At 35.7% G+C, this 23,226-nt stretch overlaps 1 protein-coding gene across 1 annotated transcript in view; it reads right to left on the reverse strand.

Moving 5' to 3' along the window:
* Nucleotides 1-23,226, reverse strand: part of LOC136871665 (alpha-2-macroglobulin-like protein 1) — a 261,707-nt gene that overhangs the window by 53,357 nt on the left and 185,124 nt on the right. The window contains exons 19-22 of the mRNA XM_067145159.2: nucleotides 23,037-23,187; nucleotides 19,046-19,284; nucleotides 16,365-16,632; nucleotides 5,990-6,156 (exon numbers count right to left, since the gene is read on the reverse strand). Of these exons, the coding sequence (XP_067001260.2) occupies nucleotides 5,990-6,156; nucleotides 16,365-16,632; nucleotides 19,046-19,284; nucleotides 23,037-23,187 (825 nt within the window). The remainder of the gene's footprint in view (nucleotides 1-5,989; nucleotides 6,157-16,364; nucleotides 16,633-19,045; nucleotides 19,285-23,036; nucleotides 23,188-23,226) is intronic.

The raw sequence follows: 23,226 nt of genomic DNA on the forward strand, positions 1-23,226 counted from the left end.
GATATCTTTGCAAGAGTGAATCTCAATCTGCACCTCTATTCTGTGCATAGATGGTAAACGATAACTTTGAGAAATAAGAAACACATTGAATCTGTATATATTGTGCAAAGTGAGAGCAGTAGAGATATTGAGCAAATATCCACTGGACATGTTCACAGTATTATTCACACACAATGAATATGCATTACTTGGGTGCAGTTGTAGGAGGTGCAGGAAGAGTATGTGGTAGAACATCTGATGGAGACACTATGGTGGAATGAGAGTGGAAAGGAAATAGTTATAGAAAATACAAAACAATGGTTAAGTATGGGAAACAAGGAAGAGTAACAAAAGCAGGAGAAGATAAACTGAAGTAAAAGGAATATGTAATAATATAGTTTTCAGGAAAGAAAAAAAAAAAAAGCATGAATATATTCACTCAGACAATAAGAGGTAGTCTGAACTGTGGATGGGAACTATTTATAGAATAATTATTAAAAAATTAGAAGAGTAAATTTGGATGGCACAGATAAAGTAATACTAACAACACAATACTAACAAATACATAGAAATTTAAAGACTGAATATAATAATTAGCAAGAGGATACAACTGTGATATCATCTTTTGTTCGATTACTGCACCCTCTCACATTTTATAAGTAATAAATGTATTCCTCCCATCAGCTTTTTAAGAAGAGGTATTTCACTCATATATTTTTGCAGTGTATGTTGCATACCACCAGAATTTTGCATTTTAAAACATTATATTCCTTCATTAAAATATGTAATTGAAACTAAAATAATGAAAATATGGATCACATTTTTACGTCCGTTTTGCCAATTTTTAGGTCCTTTTCTGGATATTTTTAGGTCTTTTTACAGGTCTTTTTTTTGTCAATTTATAGATCTTCAAGTTCTGAGCTAATCACTAATGCTAATTTAAAATTGAATATTCTGCCTGAACAATTAGCCATATTAAAAATAGAGCTCACCAAGTGTACTTAGAATTCAATTTTCTACAAAGAATTCCGATGCATTTTCTTCAACATTTCAACATTTGTCTCTTATTTTTATTGCTCTTATTCCTTCTCTCTTCCCTCTTGTCATCACATAGTTCTTTTTTAAATCAGTCAATATCATTATTAAATCCTTCAATTCTGAAACCAAACTGTTCTTTATGAAGTTGTCTTTCACCATTTCTCTACAGTGAGAAGTATTATCCATGTGTATTATGGCCAAGAGATCAACTGCTGTTGATAGTTTGGCTGCCAATGAATTATTGTTGCTCACTTAGCACCACCCAGGGGACACGTATAGGGTAATGAGGTAATGAGGAGGTAATTCCCAATACCCAGATTAAACCAGCTGGTTTTGATCTGCCTCGACGTACGTGGAAAACTGCCAACAGGATTCGTACAAACCATTGAGTATGTAATGACTTCCTCTACCAATGGAACAAAATTTCTGATCCATCTTGTGTTTGTGGAGCGACTCCCCAGACCATCCAACGCATTGTGCAGCAGTGTAGTATTACGTCATACTCGGGTGATCTGAAGGGACTTTCTAACGTTGACTCCAGATGCTCTTAACTGGATAGACAAATTAACTCTCACTATATAAGTGCATACATTGTTGTTGTATACTCTGTTTTATGTCTAATTGTAATAATGCCTAGTTATATTATTATATAATTTATATATTGTTGCCATCCAGATCCTTGTCTTCTGTATCACCAGTGGCTACAGTCTCCATATCACAAGATTCAGAAGAGCTTCAGTTGTCACTACTGAGTGAAATAACAACACTGTCCATTGTGCATTCGCTTGTGCACAAAGTTACTCTATTATCAGGGAAGGACAGTGAGAAAGTGGGACCATGGAAGAGTTCTGCAATTTTAAGAGAAGCTACGAGCTTGTTTAGTGTTGGATATTCATCATACACGTGGCAGTAAATTACTTCTCCCTGCTATGTATATACATTTCATATAAGTTTGCATCTTTTCCAATGTCATCAATATTGCTGAATCTTGTGATATGGAGACTGAAGCCACTGGTGATACAGAAGACAAAAATCTGGACGTTCAGTTGCCAGAGACTGAGTCAGAGTGAGGAAGTGTGGCAACTGTGTGTGTTTGTTGGTATATGGAGGGTAATCTCGGGGATCAATCAACCAATTTCAGTCATTCTTTCAGCCTCAGAAAGCGTACTTCTTCCAGATTATTATAAACTGTTTTTAACTATACTAGCTTATCAGGGAGCAGGTAATTTGAAGAAAAAAAAAGTATAGCATGTCAAAAAATTGCATGTCTAGAACTTGAAATCTGAACTGCAGTTGATTAATCCCATATTTGCTGTTCCATAGTGACACCAATATTAGGCTATATAACAACCTCAAAAGAAAATAATTCTGGTTCCACCTTATTCAGTACTAATCACTAGGGCTCGGAAGTTGAGGAAAAGTCCTTTTTATCTCGAGTGTGCGAAGACGAGGCCCAACATAATATATGTTTATTGTGGATCATTGTAGGCCCAAAAATGGTGGATTTTATTAGTCCTTTTTTGGCATTTTTTGACTTATAGGTCCTTTTTACCCTTTTTTAGGTCTTAATTGCTCTTTTTTGAAACTTTCTTTCGACTACATTTGTACCACCCAATCTCAGTTTGAATCATGATTAGTTCATCTATTACCTCTTAAATATCTGTAGTAAAATATAAAATGAAATGGTAATGAAACTGATGCTTGAAGAAAACCAGGGGTATCAAATTATGTGCAAAAGTGAAATATTGAAAGGAGAAAATTCTGATGTGAGTGTTTTTGAAGAAGTATGAACCCTTAACATCTGTTGATGTGGAGAGAAGTTTCTAGATGTTTTGTAATGTGCTGTCTGAAAACCAACAACCCTTTACACCTTGAAGATGACTATTGTGGTACACTGTAAAGCCAACTGAAGTAAGGTTTCTGAATTCCAATTTCTGTAACCCTAGCATGCTTAAGCCAAATATGATTCTAGTTACACTTATTTCAATTTCTTTCTCCAGGATGTCCATTGCAGGTTCACTGAATTCATTCTAGCTGGAAAAAAACATTTCATTCTAAATTCTGAAAGTACTTCTTTTAATAACCACAGAATTAATTTTTTTTTATAAATTATGTTAATCTAAAAATATATAATGTCTGAAAAAGAAGTATTTTACTCATATATTTTTGCACTGTATGTTGCATACCATCAGAATTTTGGATTTTAAAACATTATATTCCTTCATTAAGTATGTAATTAAAATGCAAATAATAAGCACTACAGGAACATTTAATTTTATTTCGATGTGGAAACACCATCTAGCAGTTCTCGTCAGCTGGTGGTTATTTACAGTGGCATCCAGTGGCTTGCATAGTGCTAACACCACTCAAGTAGATTTGGTGATTGATGATCTGACTACAGAATCAACATTTACCAGTTCCCGTTTTGCAATTGAAATTTTAATGATTAGCTGTGTTGGAACTAACAATTCTTTGAATATCAATACAAGAAGGAGTCTGGATGAGGAGCATACTAAAGATGCTAAGAATTCAGAGCCTAATTTATTGTTCAGATTTTACACTTAGTTCATCCCAGGTTTTAATGTTAAATGTGTGTTTGTACATTAGTTTTCATGTCAGTTGTGTGTTTTTACATTTGTTTAGTTATTAGATGTATTACAATAAGGCCGAAGATGGCCAGCCAGGGCCAAAACTAGTCCCTACTTTAGTAATGTAATTCAATAATATTGCATAATGTAGTGTTGAAAAAGAAGGACCATACAACATTAATTTAATTATTATTATTGCCTATTAAAAATAGAGCTTGCCAAGTGTACTTAGAATTCACTTTTCTACAGAGAGTTCCCATAAATTGTCTTTCTAAATCTGACAGTTTTTTAAATTTTTTTAAATTTTGCTACATTTTTTCAGTTTTTCAGCTATTTCTTGATGGGTGCAGTATGTTTACATCTGTCAATCACTACTGATCTGCATTTAGGGCAGTCACCCAGGTGGCAGATTCCCTATCTGTTGTTTTCCTAGTCTTTTCTTAAAAGATTGCAGAGAAATTGGAAATTTATTGAACATCTCCCTTGGCAAGTTATTCCAATCCCTAACTCCCCTTCCTGCAAATGAATATTTGCCACTATATGTCCTCTTGAATTCTAACTTTATCATCATATTGTGATCTTCCTACTTTTAAAGACACCACTCAAACTTATTTGTCTACTAATGTTATTCCACATCATCTCTCCACTGACAGCTCGGAACATACCACCTAACATTAAAATCTAATTAACATTAAAATCTAATTTTTATTAGAAAATTGTCCACCTTTTCAATACATTACAATACAATATTATACAACACAACATTACCAAGGTTATTTTGCAGTTTCTCACAATCTTGTAACTTATTTATTACTCTATAGAGAATAACATTATCTGCAAAAAGCCTTATCTCTGATTCCACTTCTTTACTTATATCATTTATATATATATATATATATATAAGAAAACATAAAGGTCCAATGATACTGCCTTGAGGAATTTCCCTCCTAATTATTAAAGGGTCAGATAAAGCTTTGCCTACTATAATTCTCTGAGATCTATTTTCTAGAAATATGGCCACCTATTCAATCACTCTTTTGTCTAGTCCAGTTGCACTCATTTTATCCAGTAGTCTTCCATAATCTACCCTATCAAATGCCTTAGATAGGTCAATCACAATACAGTCCATTTGACCTCCTGAGTCCAAGATATCTGTTGTATCTTGCTGGAGTCGTACAAGTTGAGCTTCAGAGGAATAACCTTTCCTGAACCTGAACTGCCTTCTATCAAACCAGTTAATTTTGCAAACATGTCTAAAATAATCAGAAAGAATGCTTTCCCAAAGCTTACATGCAATGCATGTTAAACTGACTGGCCTGTAATTTTCAGCTTTATGTCTATCACTCTTTCCTTTATACACAGGGGCTACTAGAGCAACTCTCCATTCATTTGGTATAGCTCCTTCATGCAAACAATACTGTAATCACATAAGTACTTCAGATATGGTACTATATCCCAACCCATTGTCTGTGGTATATCCCCAAAAATCTGTTTCTTGGCACAGGACAGAGCAAAATATAGTTTTTACTGAAGTCTCTGTCTCATTTATGGCTGTGACATATGGAAGCTACTGAGGTATGGGCAGTGACATTCAGAGCATGAAAAATGTGTCTGGATGTTGCAAAAGGTACTACTCATACAGTCAGTTGTGTCTGGCTCAATAAGGAAAACAGTGGCAAACTACCTCACTCCTCTTCTTGTCTCATACACTTCATTACGGCACCGCCACTGGTTTTTGCGGTTTTCTTATAACTGTACAACCTTAGTTGGAACTATTTAAGCATCCAACCAGCCTCTGGGTTAATGACTTGACAGACATTTTAAAGGAACATTTCGAGCATGTGGCCTCGGATTCTTGCACATCGAGCTCTGTAAAGCTGTGTGATAATCGTTATCTATATTTGTTAGTGGTGCAAGTCCAATAATCATTATATTTTTTCACTCTGTGAGGAAAATGTTTGAGATTGGAAGAAATTGTGGACCAAGTCAAAGGAAATGTGTACATCTAGAACTTGTGAAGGAGAATACACTGCCTAATCTGTTTGAAGTACAGATTCTGGAAAGAAGTCATGTTTCCTGGCTATGGCCTTGGGCATGCTAATTGATTTAGATGTCAAGTGATGAGATGTAATTTGACAGAGAGGATGATCAAGAGTGAGTTATTATTGGACTGTTCACTATTGTTACCAGCATTGAATAATATTAAAGTAAGTCTGACTTAAACGCAGGCAGAGCCAGAGAAACTGATAGTATGCTGCAAATGTAAGCTGTATCAGAACAGTGTAGAAATTCAATAATCTTGGAATTTGAAATAATGATTACAGCAAATTTTATAATTGTTCCAAATGGTTTAAACACTTATCTCTTAGTGAGATATTTCTTACCTGTGTGGAGACAAAGCCTCCATGTGAATTCCGATGCTTAGCAATCCATCGAACTGCCTTCAACGCATGAATGAAGTGCTCTTCTTTTCCCATTTTTACCAAAGATAGTATTACATATGCAGTGATCTCCACACTAAGGCCAAGAGAAGGAGTTTCTGGTGTAGTTTCTGTCAAACATGGAAATTGATATATATAGATCAGTAGGTATTTGATAATGTTTTATGAGTAGAAGTTACTTTGCGTACAGAAATACACAAAATTTCTCACAGCAATCATTAATCCCTACTCATAGTTTTGAATTTCTCTAAGTAATAGTTTTTTTAGAGAAACGTTCTTTACCAGTAGTAGTTACTTGGTGACACAAACTTTCAGTACATCTTAATCTTTTAAATTACTTTCTTTGTTCATTTAAAGCTAGTACAATGAAGTCTTTTCAGAGTAAAAGATGGCAGGTCCCAATACATTTTCCCTTTAGGACAATTTCCTTTATTTTTCAGGATGAAAGTAAAAATGTCATCCTTTTATCTGATCAACATAATTTTGTACACAAAAGGTAACTCAAAAACTACTTGAAGTAGTATAGTAATTATATTATATCACACCAGAGAGACAGTGTAATAAAACTCGTCTTGGCTCACAATCACTTATCCACTAGATATCAAAGTAAATAGGTATATGTATGGTTGGAATAAGGACAGATATTTTTGTACTATACGGGTTCAATTTTTAATCTTGCATAATCTTCTTATAGCATTTTATGTTATTGTCACTGGTGCTTGTTTCTGAATATGCAATTTATCCAGTGGCGACTCCTGACTTCTGATTTAGGGGATGTAACCAAAAAAAAAAAACTGCAAACATCAACGCAAACAGACCATCATTCCATCATTCCAAACACATTTTTCAAGAGAAAACAACAAACAAGGCCAACATATGAGTTTATTTAAGATCTCAGATCCACTAATCCAATGGTCTGTTTCATAAATATTTCTGTTGAAATGACGAACACACGACTTGTTGTGTAGTTACATTCAGAGTTGGGTGCGGTTGTCCTTAATTTATAATTATGCTTTTCCTCAAAAATATATTAAATGGTTCTCTTAATAATCGTTCGATTACACATGGTTAGAATTCAATTCGGATTGCACGGTAGAAACATGAGACCCTGGCACTTCTACATTCATGGCTGCTGAACTACCCTCTGATCGGTGTGATGTCATTTCAAAATCGCATCATTCCCACATTTTCTTTGTTTCATATTTACACTACAAGCACACGAAACTGAATCATTGATATTACTACAACACACATTTGTCATATATCATAATTTATAGCACAAGAAAATAACCACTCAGAAGCAAGAACTCCAGTATTTCACGAAATAGCAAATAAATCTCAGCCACACGTGATAACTTGTAGGATTCCACCTTGCACCGCCCTCTTGACGGATGTAGTTGTTCGTTCCGCATCTCAACCCCACGAAAGACATCAACAACCAATGCTCGTGCTGCCACCTCTGGAGTAGTTTGGCAATCAGTAGCAGTCACTACCCAACCAAGCTCGTTTCATTCCTCTCTGAGTATCGATAACTGTGCGTTTGAATTTTATATAAAGAACTTCCATTAAAATTATGAACAATGAATATTTATTTTTCGTTGAAAATACAAGGGATATAACATATCAGTCGCATGTATGGGAAATTCGCCATTGAATTTATCCTGTTTACAATCCATTTACACTCAGTGCTGTTTGTGCTGGTACTTCCAATGTCTGAACAAGCCAATTCTAGCATGAAATATATGTCCACACAGATCGCACTCGATGGATAGGGGAGGACAGAGCTACATCTGATGAAGTATTCATTTCTGTCATTTAAGACTCTTCAGGCTTGTGACATTTTTACAATTAAATTAAAAATATATTGTGGTTCCACCTATTCAATACAAGAAAACTTATTAATGCAAGGTTACATTATAAGTCAACCACAATTGGGACCGGTTTCGACCTATAGTCAGGGTATCTTCAGCCTGTTGTTCAAAAGGTGCAAGGTAAAAATTCACTGGCAAATAACAAGAGTCCATAGAAAACATGAACTTTTTTCACATGATGAAAGGTCAATATCGTATAAGAAATATGCACTGGGTATTCAAAAGTCTTTTAAATTTGTCAAAAGGTGCAAGGTAAAATTTAACTAGCAAATAAAAGACGTAGAAAACATAAACTTTTTCACAAGACAAAAGGTCAATATCACATAAGAAAGATGTACTGGGTATTCAAAAGTCTTTTAAATTTATAATTATTTATCTCCACATCAAGATTTATAAGACCTTTGAATACCCAGTACATTTTTCTTATGTGATATTGACCTTTTGTCTTGTAAAAAAGTTTATGTTTTCTACGTCTTTTATTTGCTAGTTAAATTTTACCTTGCACCTTTTGAAAAATTTAAAAGACTTTTGAATACCCAGTGTATATTTCTTATACGATATTGACCTTTCGTCATGTGAAAAAAGTTCATGTTTTCTATAGACTCTTGTTATTTGCCAGTGAATTTTTACCTTGCACCTTTTGAACAACAGGCTGAAGATGACCCTGACTATAGGTCGAAACCGGTCCCAATTGTGATTGACTTATAATGTAACCTTGCATTAATAAGTCTTCTTGTATTGAATAGGTGGAACCGCATTATATTTTTAATTTCATTGTAATCTCAGTTCAATACGGACCAAATTAAATTCTTATCATTCAACTGTGACATTTTTGCTCAAACAGTTCAACAGCAGTAGAGATGGCTCAGCATCAAAACAAGTGATCCTTCACAAGAGTGTCCCATGTTTGAGGGTTGATATTTGTGATCGTCATGGTTTATTTAAGCTGGTCTTTATAATGCTTCAAAAGGGGAACCACAGGGTCTTGTGCCTGAGCAAAGTTCACCATACAAGAATTGGCAAAATATTCTAGTGCTGGTCATACGGCGGACATGCCTAATCCACCTCAATTACATATTTATTCCACCTTATTGATACTATTGCCCTAAGCAATTTCTTCAGTTAGTTGTACATGTTTCATTTTTATACAAACATAATCAGCTACAAGTGTCTTAAGTGAAAACAATAAAGATTTACTAAGACATAGCTTTTCTAAAATTGTATAAAAGCATGCATAAAAACTTTAAAACTATTGGTTATTAAGGTAATGACATAATGAGCTAAAGAGGGGGGGAGGAGGGGGGAAGGGGCTTGGTGGTGAGAGAATTAATCCTATGAGTATCTACCGACTTCAAATGCTACAAGTGTGACAGTTTATCATAATGTTCATCAAAAAGTTCTTTATAAAACTTATCTTCCATAATTACGCTTTTTTTTTTTTCTTGCTGCACTGTGTTATTGAGAATCTCTTGCATAAATTCTTAAAATAAGTGACTTGAGATGTTTCTTTAAGTAACATAAAATTCAATTTTTAATGCTGCTAACAAGGGACATCCTGCAGTTGAATTATCATTGTAAAGTTGAAAGAACACAACAGTAATCTCATTAATAAGGGGTCCCGAATTATTGCTGGCCTTGGAGCGGTCTCACTTCCATTGAGTTTTTAAAGTTTTTATACATGTTTTTACACAACTTTAGAAAAGCTCTGTCTTAGTATATTTTTTTTGTTTTCACCTAAGCAGGGACACTTGTAGTTGATGATGTTTGTATAAAAATGAAACAACTGAAGACAATAAAAATATACTGAAGTACCAATAAGGTGGAATAAATATTTAATTTTAATTTATCAAATACGTTAGACAGTGATATGGATCATGAAGTTAATTGCTTGCAATCCACCTCAGTCATGGGAGGTTTCTACACTCTTCATGAACACTTTCTCGAGAATGGCAAGAGACATGGAGACATGGTTCTCCCATTTTATAATGTATTTAAGATGGAACAACATTTCTGGGCATTTGTATATAGAACGGTTCTAAAGCTACAGTAGTTGTGAGGAACTTCCTTTTCTGTTTGAAGGGGAACAATGCAGATGTGAAGAGGCCAGGAGAGAAGCACAAAAAACTCCGTGCAGTACAGCCACGCCCTCCTCCGACAATTCTATGCAATCTGTGTGGACGCTTATTCCATGCTAGAATTGGTCTGTTCAACCATCGAAAGTACATCCACAGACAAAAGTGAATTTATTGGAAGAAGTTGATTACTTGGAAGAAGTTAATTGCTCGGAAACAAATTAAAGCCAACGACGACAACAATATTTTCAATTATGTTAACCATTACTTCATCAATGTTCCTGATGAGTAATTGGAATGCTCACTGCAGTACCAATTTTCCAACTGTATAATTTCTGCCACAACATTACCAGTCTCACAGAGATATTACTTTGTTAAAGTGATGTCTACATTATAATGATCTCTGCAATTGCAATTTTCAGTGAAAATTTACAATTTCATACATTGCTGTATGGTTGTGAAACTTGGACCCTTTACCTATGAAAGCTTCGTTCCATCGTTAGGATCAAAAGGGAAGACCATGTCACCAACAATGCTGTTCTTGAGAAAGCGCATCCCAAGAGCATAGAATCGTCCATCATTGGTCATCAGCTTAGATGGATTGGCCGTTACCGTTGGATGATTGACACCAGATTTCCACACCAAATCCTGTACGGTGAACTTTGGTCTGGCACCAGACCTCATGGAACCCCAAAAGGTGCTACAAGGACCAGCTTAAGCACACTATGAAGATGACAGATCTCAATCCACAAACCTGCGACACGCTTGCTCAAGGCGGTACAATTTGGCACTGGACCATCCCTGCTGCTGTCAATCTGTTTGAAGGGGAACGATGCAGATGTGAAGAGGCCAGGAGAGAAGCACAAAAACTCCGTGCAGTACAGCCACGCCCTCCTCCGACAATTCTATGCAATCTGTGTGGACGCTTATTCCATGCTAGAATTGGTCTCTTCAACCATCGAAAGTACATCCACAGACAAAAGTGAATTTATTGGAAGAAGTTGATTACTTGGAAGAAGTTAATTACTCAGAAACAAATTAAAGCCAACGATGACAACAATATTTTCAATTATGTTAACCATTACTTCATCAATGTTCCTGATGAGTAATTGGTATGCTCACTGCAGTACCAATTTTCCAACTGTATAATTTCTGCCACAACATTACCAGTCTCACAGATTTTCCTAAATTAATCCAACTCACTTCTTCCACTATACCGCCTTCATAGCTGAGTGTCTTAAGTCATGTTTCACAATAGGTTATACGTACACAGAATCAAGGTTCATATTCCACTACAGACAGTAACATAGCTTTCTTACCTGTTTTCATTTCTTCTGGTTCAATTACCTAATATTATTTCTTTGCACTTTACAGACTCTTGTTTTTCCTCTCTATAAATCTTTTATAACAAATTATACTGAACAAAGCCTGTAGCACATACAGCTCATTACAAGCCATCATGGCGTGTCCAAAATAACTGCTGCCCAGTCAGTTGGGTTGCATATATTGGAGTTCCACGTAATCAGCATGACAGCATACTCAGCTGTAATGCTTTTTTTTTTTTTTTTTTTTTTTTTTTTTGTTTCTCCGAAAGGATTTGCCACTTCCCATGACAGACAGCTTCTTATTTAATCTCATAAGGCTAAGTAAGCAAAGCCCATTCCAGCCCTTGAACAAGCTGAGAATCATATCCAAGGCTTCTGCTTAAGAGAAATATACACTAACACCCTACGCTTACATCACAATCCGTCCGTCCGTCCGTCCGTCCGTCCGTCCGTCCGTCCATCCATCCATCCATCCATTTAGGGCTGTTGCCCTGGTGACATATCATCACCAATCACCACTGATCTGCATTTAGGGCAGTCGCCCAGGTAGGGGATACCATGCCTGTTGATTACCAAGTCTTTTCTTAAATAATTGCAAAGAATTTGGAAACTTATTGAACATCTCCCTTGGTAAATTATTCCAGTCCCTAACTCTTCTTCCTATTTTTTCTCTTGAATTCCTACTTTATATTGTGATCTTTCCTACTTTTAAAAACACCACTCAAACTTATTCGTCTACTAACGCCATTCCATGCCATCTCTTCACGGATAGCACAGAACATACTGTGTAGTCAAGCAGCTCATCCCGTTGCTCTGAAGTTTTGCAGCATTTCCTTAACACAACTTGTGTCGGAAATTACTCAGAAAAAATCATGCTGCTTTCCTCTAGGTCTCTTTCAGTTCCCGTATCAAGTAATTCTGGTGTGGATCCTATACACTGGAACTTCACAACAGTGAAAAAATAACTACGATAGTGTGCTAAGTAAATTCGGGTTCTCATACCGAGGTAGTGTAGCTCTTTTCTGGCACATCCCCAATGAAGGTGAGCTGCTTGTACCATTTTAAACATATACCAGCTTTTCTGCCATTATTAAATCTAGCAGACCTTCGAGGATGGCAGCTAATAACACTTACCGTTATGCTTTGAAGGTGGACACTGTAATGAGGTCGATATAATTCATTGTAATAATTACCATCACTATGTATCGGACATCAGCACTGAAGAAAACGTACACACCTTTGAATCTTTCCATCTAAACATTTTCTGTATGAAGAATGCTTTAATTTATGTTTTATTATATTTTCCTTCAGTTACAAATTCTATTTTCCATTCTCTTGATGTTTTCTGTATTAACTTCCCCATTCATGGTATTGTACCATCAAAGTGCCTTCCTTTCTATTACTTAACCTAATATTCTACCTCATACTTTATTTACATTGCTAAAAATTAAACCTCTTAAATTTCTTCCATTTCTCTTTGAGTATAATCTCTCTTCTTGGTAGGGGCTGCCTGGCCGAGGCGGTAAAGGCGTGCTCGGTTCGCCCGGAAGGACGTGGGTTCGAATCCCCGTCAGGAAGTTGTAAAATTTCAGAAATGAGATTTCCACTTCCGGAGGTGCATCCATCACGTGCCGAGGTTAACAATGGTGGAAGCCTTTACCTTCCACTCCTCCAAGGGCCTTCATGGCCTGTACGGAGGTGACTTTGCTTTGCTTTGCTCTCTTCTTGGTGGATAAATTTCTTCATGAACTTTCCCTTTACTTCTTTGTCTTTCATCTCTCATAGCAGCAAATTTTATTTTTCCGGTTGCTTGATATTGCCTTGTCTTACCCACATTCAACTGTGTTAACACCTTATGACCACCTTCACATAGTTGCTAACTTCATCATGTTTTTTTCACCAATTTGCAATCAAACATATTTTTCATTTTTCCAACTTACTATCAGTTCTATGTCATTCTCAATTTTTCTTCCTGCATCCTGGCTCCTCAAACAAAAGTAAATTAATACTTCCATTTCCTGATTTTCATTTCTCAATTCATAAAAAACCAAACCAAAACCCATGGTGCTACATGCCTGATGAACCTTGGCTTACCAAGTGATCACTATTCAGCCTGTAGGCTTGCAGATTACATGGTGACATGTAGTCAGCACAACTAATCCTCTCAGCCATTATTCTTGGCTTTCTAGACTGGGGCTGCTATCTCACTTTCAGGTAGCTCCTTAATTTGTTCTCACATAGGTGTGTAGGTGTGGGTATCGAACTCGGGGCCTCCCAGTAAGAGGCAAACTCGCTACCTAGACCAACATTTCTTACTAGCATTTTTTGTCTCTCTTACTTTACCTTTCAAATGTTGTATTGTTAATGCTTTAATCTTTGTTACGTCTTCACTTTTCCATAGAATTAATCCATATTATAACTTCCATAGAACCTCCACGGCTCAGGCGGCAGCGCGCCAGCCTCTCACCGCTGGATACTGTGGTTCAAATCCCGGTCACTCCATGTGAGATTTGTGCTAGACAAAGCGGACGCGGGACAGGTTTTTCTCTGGGTACTCCGGCATTTCCCTGTCATCTTTCATTCCAGCAACACTCTCCATTAACATTTCATTTCATCTGTCATTCATTAATCATCACCCCAGAGGAGTGTGACAGGCTTCGTCAGCCGGCGCATTTCTTATCCTCGCCGTTAGATGGGGGCTTCATTCAATTCCTGACCTGGTCGAATGACTGGAAACAGGCTGTGGATTTTCTTTCTTTGTTATAACTTCCAGTTTGGCGGTTGGAGAGGGGGTAGTAGATATACTTGGAATAAATCTTTCATTCTATCATGGAACAAAATCATTATAATGATCTTAGTAATTAAATACCTTTTAAGATTCTGCAATGTTATATATTTTTCCTTATGCATACACCACACCGTTGAAAGCTTCATGTTTTATACTGTAAGATCCGTGCCTCTCTTTCCAAAACCATTCTTTCTCTCTCCTTAATTTCATATAATCCAAGGATTGCTATATCCATCTGGTTCAGGAACTTGACCAGTATTTGAGTTCATGTGTTAATGACAGAACTTTACGTTCCAACTCTAGTGAAATATGCACACACAAAAAAAACCCTTATGTGGACAATAGAATGCAGCCACAGTATCCCTTGCTGCCTATTATCTTCTATTATAAGAGGGCGGAAAAAGCGACAGTCTATGGCTCTCAGCTTAGAGTCATGGGGTGTCAAACATAAGGCCCTAAACTGCATCTGGTATTACTTCCACTCATGTGTGCTAGACTCCTCACTTTCAGTTTTCCTATCTGACCTCCTTTGGTCAACTCTTATTTTCTTTCAACTCCCAAAGTGTTTCCTTTTCTTTAGCTCATTCTTTCATTCTTTGAAGGAATACACCTCCTTCTTCTTCCTCTTATGATTAGAGTTAGGATGATATCCAATTGTATTTCCCCTTGAAACAATAATCACCACATGTAATTTAATGGAGTTCATATGCATAAAATTCTACTAGAAACTTTAGAATACATACAGAATATTACTTTTAAAACAATTTACCTCACCAATCAAACAATTAAAATATGTCTTCTGGCAACAAAATTAAAGTTGACATATTTCACTGTCCTTTCCATAGTCATCATTATGTCTTTTATGTTTTCAGTGATATTATGTATACTCAGCTTTATTTGCAGGCTATAACTATGATTATAGTGATGGCCGGTAAAAATGGGACAGGGAGAGCTCATGGCAGGTGTTTATAATTCTACAGCACTGAAGATTCACATTAATGTTCTCTTACTAAAACAGTAAAACTTGCTCAAAGCGGAATCGCAAGGGACCAAAATTGTTTTCCGAATTAAACAAGTTTCCACGTTAAACAAAACACTGTCTTTTTGCCTTAAAACACCAATCATCACCATCATTGCACAAAGTGTATACAGTATTTTAAAATATTATTTAGAGTTCATCTGTATCTGCTAACACATGATGCTCTTCCATACAGAGTGATGTACATAGTACTGTAGTACACTGATTTGTTAATTATTATTACTGTGCTTTTTTATTACATACAGCCTGATACACAGTATATCATTTTGTCACTATCACAACAATATATAACAATATTTCAGAACACTGGATATACGCTCCTTAAAAATCTTATTTCCATTATAAAACTCTATACAGAATTTCATAACATAAGCTTTCTTCCATAGATCAGACGAACAAACTTGTTTCCTCTTCTTTCTAATCATGTCTTTGTGATGCAGTCCTGAGCTTTGTACATTAGTTCAAGAAGAGTGGAAGAGTTATATGTAACAGCAAATTGTTTTATGACACAAAAGCACTGTGGGCCTGTGTGTGGGTTTGAATCTTGTTTTGATCTCCATCTTCTTCCTTGTCTCCTCCTCTTTCTCGCCATTTCTCAATGCTAGAAAAACTGTAGCTGGTTTGAAAATGTGGTGTGTCATTAACCTGTTCATCACTTTGAATGATGTTCTCTGCCTCAGAGGGAACGTTTCTTTCTTGACATAAGTTGGATTTTGCTGATGCGTTTTCAAGCACTTCATTTGTTCCACCATCCGTATTATCACTCTCTCGAAACACGTGCATCAGTTTGCACAAATATTGTATGTCTGACTTTATTAGTTCCTAATATTTTTCACATTGTGTAAATAGATTTTAAAGGATCCTTTCATTTTTCATTGCTGTTTCCATATTGAGGAGATTCCGCATCATACAAAAGTAAGAATATTATAACGCTGTAAGCTTCACCAAGATTGAGAAAATATTCTATAATGGACAAGTTTCCGCTTTATTCAAGTTCTACTTTGAGCACGTTTTACTGTACAAAGCCTTGAGTAAACTCCAGTCGATGCATTAGTTTCAACACTATTCTCTGTTACCCAGACTTAAGCCCTCCTGATCTGATGGCGAGCAGCCACCATTGCCAATGATGATGATTTTCCAAGAAGGTGATGGTAGTTAAAATTCCATAATAATTGTACAACTAATCCAGTGTATTTACAAGTACCTATTAGGCACAGTCTTACCTGGCTTCTCCCACCACAGGAGGTCCTGCTGTCTGGAAGCAACACCCAGTAAATGTTCCAGAGCTTCTTCTGCTAACTGCTTTTCACCCATCAGGACTAGAGCATATGTCTTTAGAGCCAGCGAGTACAAATCAGGCTCCTTGTCACCTTGTAGACAGAAAACTGCATTTGACTTGACAGAGGGTGGAAGAGGAATGCCAGTCTCCAACAGTGAAATGAGAACGTATGCTGTTAGACCAGAGGAAGAAGTCTCTCCAGTCAAACCACCCTGTACAAATAAATTACTTGGGTCACTAAAAGGTTAATTTCATTATTAACAAGAATTACAGTGAAATTAAATGCAGCATGCTGTTAAAAGAGTCTTTAAAAAAGTATTAATTTCCTCTCATATACTAATTGCCTAATGTCATCTCTTGATGGATTCAGAATTTCTGACTCTAGCCAGAGTACCAGTATCATACCTCTGTCCCATTTATGGCAGTAATAGTATTGAAGCTACTGAGGTATGGGACATACTGAACAATGGCATTTGGTATATCTCCAGTACTGCTAACACTCTCTGATATAATCATATTCCTTATAGAGTCACTGGTGATATAGTAACACTTTCTGGCTCTGGGGGGAAAGGAATTGTACGCTACTTCACTCTCCACCTTGTCTGATATGCCTGAGTACAGCAGTGTCTGGAGTATTCAGTATAATCTATAGTACGGTAGTGCTTTTTTTTTGGATCAAATCATCCTCTGGGTTGAAAACGTAACAGTATGTCATATAAAATTCAAAGTTATATTTTACAATTTATGGTACAATTAAATTTTTTCTTTAAAATGCAAAATAGCTAACACCTCCATCATACTCTTTGAAATCTGTATTTATTTTCTAATGGACCACAAAATCAAATCAAAGAACAGAAAAATTATTTCAGTTGAATTATTTTTTCTTCACTCTCTTTTGAATTTTTGTGACTATGATGATTATAATTAGGTATGTTAAAAGGCTACCAACAAGAAGTTAACAGTCCTTAACATATTTTTCTTTCCTCAGAAAATATCCTGTATATATCTCTGAACTCCCTAGCTAATGAAGTATTCAACTGAAGAAGTCAGTTCATTTTTTTGTGAAATTTCCACAAAAAGACGGCCATTCAGTCTTATTGCCTATGTCTTTTCCTGCTTATGTGGGAGCAACATTTGTGAAGAGTTGCTTCCATGTAGCTCTATCCTACATGTCTTCTTCCTTTAGCTGCTTTTTATTTATTTTTTCCCCTGGTGGTTTAAAATTGCACGAACATATCAAATGTTTTTGGTAACACAAGGATGGGAAAGGGCTAGGATTGGGAAGGATGCAGCTGTAGCCTTAATGTAGGTACAGCATTTGCTGGCATGAAAATAGGAAACCACAGAAAACCATCTTCAGGGCTGCCAGTGGTGGGATTCAAACTCATCATCTCCCAAATGCAAGCTCACAGCTACAGGATGCTAACTGCACAGCCAACTCACTCAGTCTTCTTCCTTTTGTCCTTTCTCTCTGAAACCCTTGATACATTTTTAAGGTGCAGTGACTTTCTTATATTTTATCTCCATGAATAAACTTTTAAATGTCTGGCTCAATGGATAACTGATTAGCACGCTGGCTTTTGGTCCAAGGGGTACCAGGTTCGATTCCTGGCTAGGTCAGATATTTAACCTTGATTGGTTATTTCCTTTGGCATGGGGACTGGGTGCTTGAACCATCTTCATAATTATATTTCATCCTAGGTAGGGAGCCATCCTCACAGATCTGAGGCAGTGAGAACCTTCTTATGTGACACAGAAAGTTTTGTAAATATTTTATACATATAACTATGCACACTGTACTTATTCCATACGATAAATACATGAATGTCACAGGAACTTACAGAACACCTCTACCAGGCTTTCCCAGAGACCACATGCCATTATTTGCTTAAAAAATAATCCTCACTCCAGTTATATTTTTCCTCTTAAATTTTGTGGATATTTTACTTTCTTGTTGATATTTTATGTGTCTTGTTGATATCCTACTGATGTTCCTACATAATTTCTTATCACTGTGTTTGTTGTGATGAATTAATGGCTTATTGACCTGTTTACTTTCAAATAAAGGGTTTATTTATGTGAATATGATTCTGATGCCAGTACAGATCCTGGGGAGAAAATGGGCATAACTACCATCACAAGTATCATAGTATGTTGAAGATGTTTGTGATCAATTGCTTCACTTTCCCTAAGAATTGCTACAAGGGTTGCAGGAGACCACTAGCTAAAGAGCAGATGATGATGATGATGATGATGATGATGATGATGATGATGATGATGATGATGATGATGATGATGATGATGATGATGATGATCTATGGCTTCATCTGCCATGTGCATGCTTTGATCCAATGCCATTCAGGATGCCTGCACGCCAGTTTTACTCTGTTATGCTGAGTCTAAATTAATTTTGTCAAGTTAACACCAAATTTTTAGGATATTCTAGTCACACTATCACAACAAACACTAGTCCTGTAGAATTCCAAAAATGATCAATAGGCTAATTCTAACTCACACTATAATGAATAAATTGTAATAATGATTATCTCAAATAAAAATCACATTTAACTTATTTCTTAAAATACCATATGAATACAATTATTTAAATATATAAGGACATCTTACCTTTATATCTTTGTGGAACACCTGTCCAACCATTGGAAAACAACCATTTTCTAGCTGACGTTTAATTATCCACTGCAAACTTATTTTGAGGTCCTTTTCATCAATAAAGATGTGTGATCGAGCTTGGGCAAATGATTTTACAACAAAAGCAGTCAGCCACATTGAACCTTCTGAATCTGAGCTTCCAAAAGCTGAATAAGACCCATCACTATGGCGATAATTTAGTTCTCTTTGGTAGCCTGAAAAGATAGTACAAGTTATATTGAAATGATGATGATGATGATGATGATGATGATGATGATGATGATGATGATGCATCCCTATAAACTGCTGGTGATACTGAGAGCACAGCAGGGATTTTGTTCCAAAAGGAGATCTTTACAATGTCAGTAAATATCCTAACACTGGTCTCTTGCTTTTAAACACCCTTAAATGCACGCTAACTGTACAAGGATTGAACCCTGCAACCTTGAGCACAAGGAGCAAGAACCTAAACGAATGAGCTGTGCAGCCTTCCCACAAAGCATAAATATTCCCAAGACAGCAGTAAAGTTAAATGTAATCAAGATGTAGTAAAGCTAATGCACAGAGCTTGCAGTTGCAATCAATAATAAATAATAATGTTATTTGCTTTACGTCCCACTAACTACTTTCACAGTTTTCTGAGATGCCGGAATTTAGTCTCACGGGAGTTCTTTTACATGCCAGTAAATCTACTGACACAAGGCTGACATATTTGAGCACCTTCAAATACGGTACAAACAGATAGGATTAATGCCAGCAGAGAACTCGTGAAGAGAAGGTAAAGGCTAAGTTAGGAATGAACTCAATGTATAAAACTTTTCATAAAAGCCAGTACACTACATACTAGAGGGTTTTGGAAGTACTTAGTTCATTCACAGAATTTTGGAGATTGTACAGTAAAAGGTATAACAGTCTACAATATATGTATGTATGTATGTATGTATGTATGTATGTATGTATGTATGTATGTATGTATGTATGTATGTATGTATGTATGTATGTATGTATGTATGTATGTATGTATGTATGTATGTATGTATGTATGTATGTATGTATGTATGTATGTATGTATGTATGTATGTATGTATGTATGTATGTATGTATGTATGTATGTATGTATGTATGTATGTATGTATGTATGTATGTATGTATGTATGTATGTATGTATGTATGTATGTATGTATGTATGTATGTATGTATGTATGTATGTATGTATGTATGTATGTATGTATGTATGTATGTATGTATGTATGTATGTATGTATGTATGTATGTATGTATGTATGTATGTATGTATGTATGTATGTATGTATGTATGTATGTATGTATGTATGTATGTATGTATGTATGTATGTATGTATGTATGTATGTATGTATGTATGTATGTATGTATGTATGTATGTATGTATGTATGTATGTATGTATGTATGTATGTATGTATGTATGTATGTATGTATGTATGTATGTATGTATGTATGTATGTATGTATGTATGTATGTATGTATGTATGTATGTATGTATGTATGTATGTATGTATGTATGTATGTATGTATGTATGTATGTATGTATGTATGTATGTATGTATGTATGTATGTATGTATGTATGTATGTATGTATGTATGTATGTATGTATGTATGTATGTATGTATGTATGTATGTATGTATGTATGTATGTATGTATGTATGTATGTATGTATGTATGTATGTATGTATGTATGTATGTATGTATGTATGTATGTATGTATGTATGTATGTATGTATGTATGTATGTATGTATGTATGTATGTATGTATGTATGTATGTATGTATGTATGTATGTATGTATGTATGTATGTATGTATGTATGTATGTATGTATGTATGTATGTATGTATGTATGTATGTATGTATGTATGTATGTATGTATGTATGTATGTATGTATGTATGTATGTATGTATGTATGTATGTATGTATGTATGTATGTATGTATGTATGTATGTATGTATGTATGTATGTATGTATGTATGTATGTATGTATGTATGTATGTATGTATGTATGTATGTATGTATGTATGTATGTATGTATGTATGTATGTATGTATGTATGTATGTATGTATGTATGTATGTATGTATGTATGTATGTATGTATGTATGTATGTATGTATGTATGTATGTATGTATGTATGTATGTATGTATGTATGTATGTATTTTTGTTAACCATATATTCACAGCATGCCCCATTACATGACAGTAATACTGGTACTACATGCTGGAGTAATTATATTACAAATGTAACTTAATTTTCTGATAACATGTGAGATACTTTCTTAATTTGATGGCTTTTATGATGTACATAAGTAAACAAAATATAATGTACCAGTAAAAAAATTAATCCTTTTTTCACAGTTGTTCAAATAAAATTGAGTTTGTGAAATGTAAGAACTGTTTAAAAAAATAATTTTTGACTAAACTACTTTTGCTCACTGGCCATGACTCTGTACCTAAAATATCTTTAAGTAAAATGCTTCCTTCTCTTTCCAGTAGTGTGTGTGTGTGTGTGGGAGGGGGGTGGGGGTGGACATCCATTATATAAAAACTGACACACTATAAATCAATTTATACTTCAAGTAATGGAGAACAAAGTCTTTTAGAGATACACTGTTCAAACTCTGTGCTCATCTGTGTGTCCCCCTTTTGCTCTGATTACTGCTTGACAAATATGTGGCATTTATCTGGTTAGGTTTTCCACCATCCCTTTATTTATAGTTCCCCATGCTTGCAAAAGGCATCACCAGAGATCTTCATAACTGTTGGCAGAAGATTATTTTTCCTTACAGTCCAGTTCATCCCCCAAGAACTCGATGGGTGATAAATGGGGTGACTGAGGGGCCAGAACATCTGATGTTTCTTTGTTTCTTACATACTTCTTGCACAGTTTCAACATGTGTTTCAGGCCGTTGTCCTGCTGAAGTACAAACCCTCTTCCAATAAGTTGAGTTCCAGATGGTACTGCTCCTTCCTCAAGATACCTTCTAGTCTCACCAAATCTCCTACTTTATTGTTACTGAAACAACCCCAAACCATATCCTTCCCACCCTCATTCTTCACAGCTGGTGTTAGGCAGACTTTTAACATTCTTTCTCGTGGATGATGGCAGATACTGATAACGTACTAGCCCAAATTTTTAAAATTTTGACTCCCCCAGTCTATTGCACACATTTCCACTGGTCAATGCTCCAATCCTTATGTTGTCTGGCCCACTGAAGTCTCTGAGATTTTCGTCTGCATGTTAAAAGAGGCTTTTTTTCTTTTTTGGCAGATACACACCCAACGCAAGCCAACATGACATAAACAATATTTCCTTCTTTTCTCTTTTATTTTATTACAATTTGCTTTACATCGCACTGACACAGGTAGGTCTTATGGCGACGGTGGGATAGGAAAGAGCTTGGAGTGGGAAGGAAGTGGCCATGGCCTTAATTAAGGTACAGCCCTAGCAATTGCCTGGTGTGAAAATGGGGAACAATGGAAAACCATCTTCAGGGCTGCTGACAGTGGGGTTCGAATCCATTATCTCCTGGATACAAGCTCACAACTGTGCGCCCCTAACCGCATGGCTAACTTGCCCGGTTGCAAGTCATCTGCGTGGGCACCAATCATTTTGGCAAACACAAGTGATGACTAGAACGTCACCGACATCTGAAATTTTTCTTCCCCCAAATTAAAACAAATAATGCTTGCCTTTTTTATTTTGACTATCGAACTTATAATCACAAACCAAAGGAGTGATACTTCACTTTCTTTTTTAAACATGGGTTGGCCAGAATGTGGGCCTTGGTGAGAAGCTACAGATTACGTCACTCAGCTATCGAGCCTTCCTGAAATTTCATGATCAGATGAGATATCTCAAGTTTAATATATACAACTTCTAATACACTGCTAGTCTTAGTTTTTGCAAAAGGCTTACTATTGAATAGATTGTTTTACCTTTCTCCATATTCTTGATGGCTTCTGCCATGATAACTGAATTGAGATTGTTTGTAGCATTCAGGTAATTGATGACATGTAAATTTGGTACAAACAAAATCATATTCTGTTCTCCACATCCCATTGGTAGCCTTACAAGTTGATCAAGGTTCTGCAATGAATTAACACAATGGAAGGAAATAAATTTAAT

The sequence above is a fragment of the Anabrus simplex genome, chromosome 4, assembly GCF_040414725.1.
Source record: "Anabrus simplex isolate iqAnaSimp1 chromosome 4, ASM4041472v1, whole genome shotgun sequence".
In the NCBI taxonomy this organism is placed as follows: Eukaryota; Metazoa; Arthropoda; class Insecta; order Orthoptera; family Tettigoniidae; genus Anabrus; species Anabrus simplex.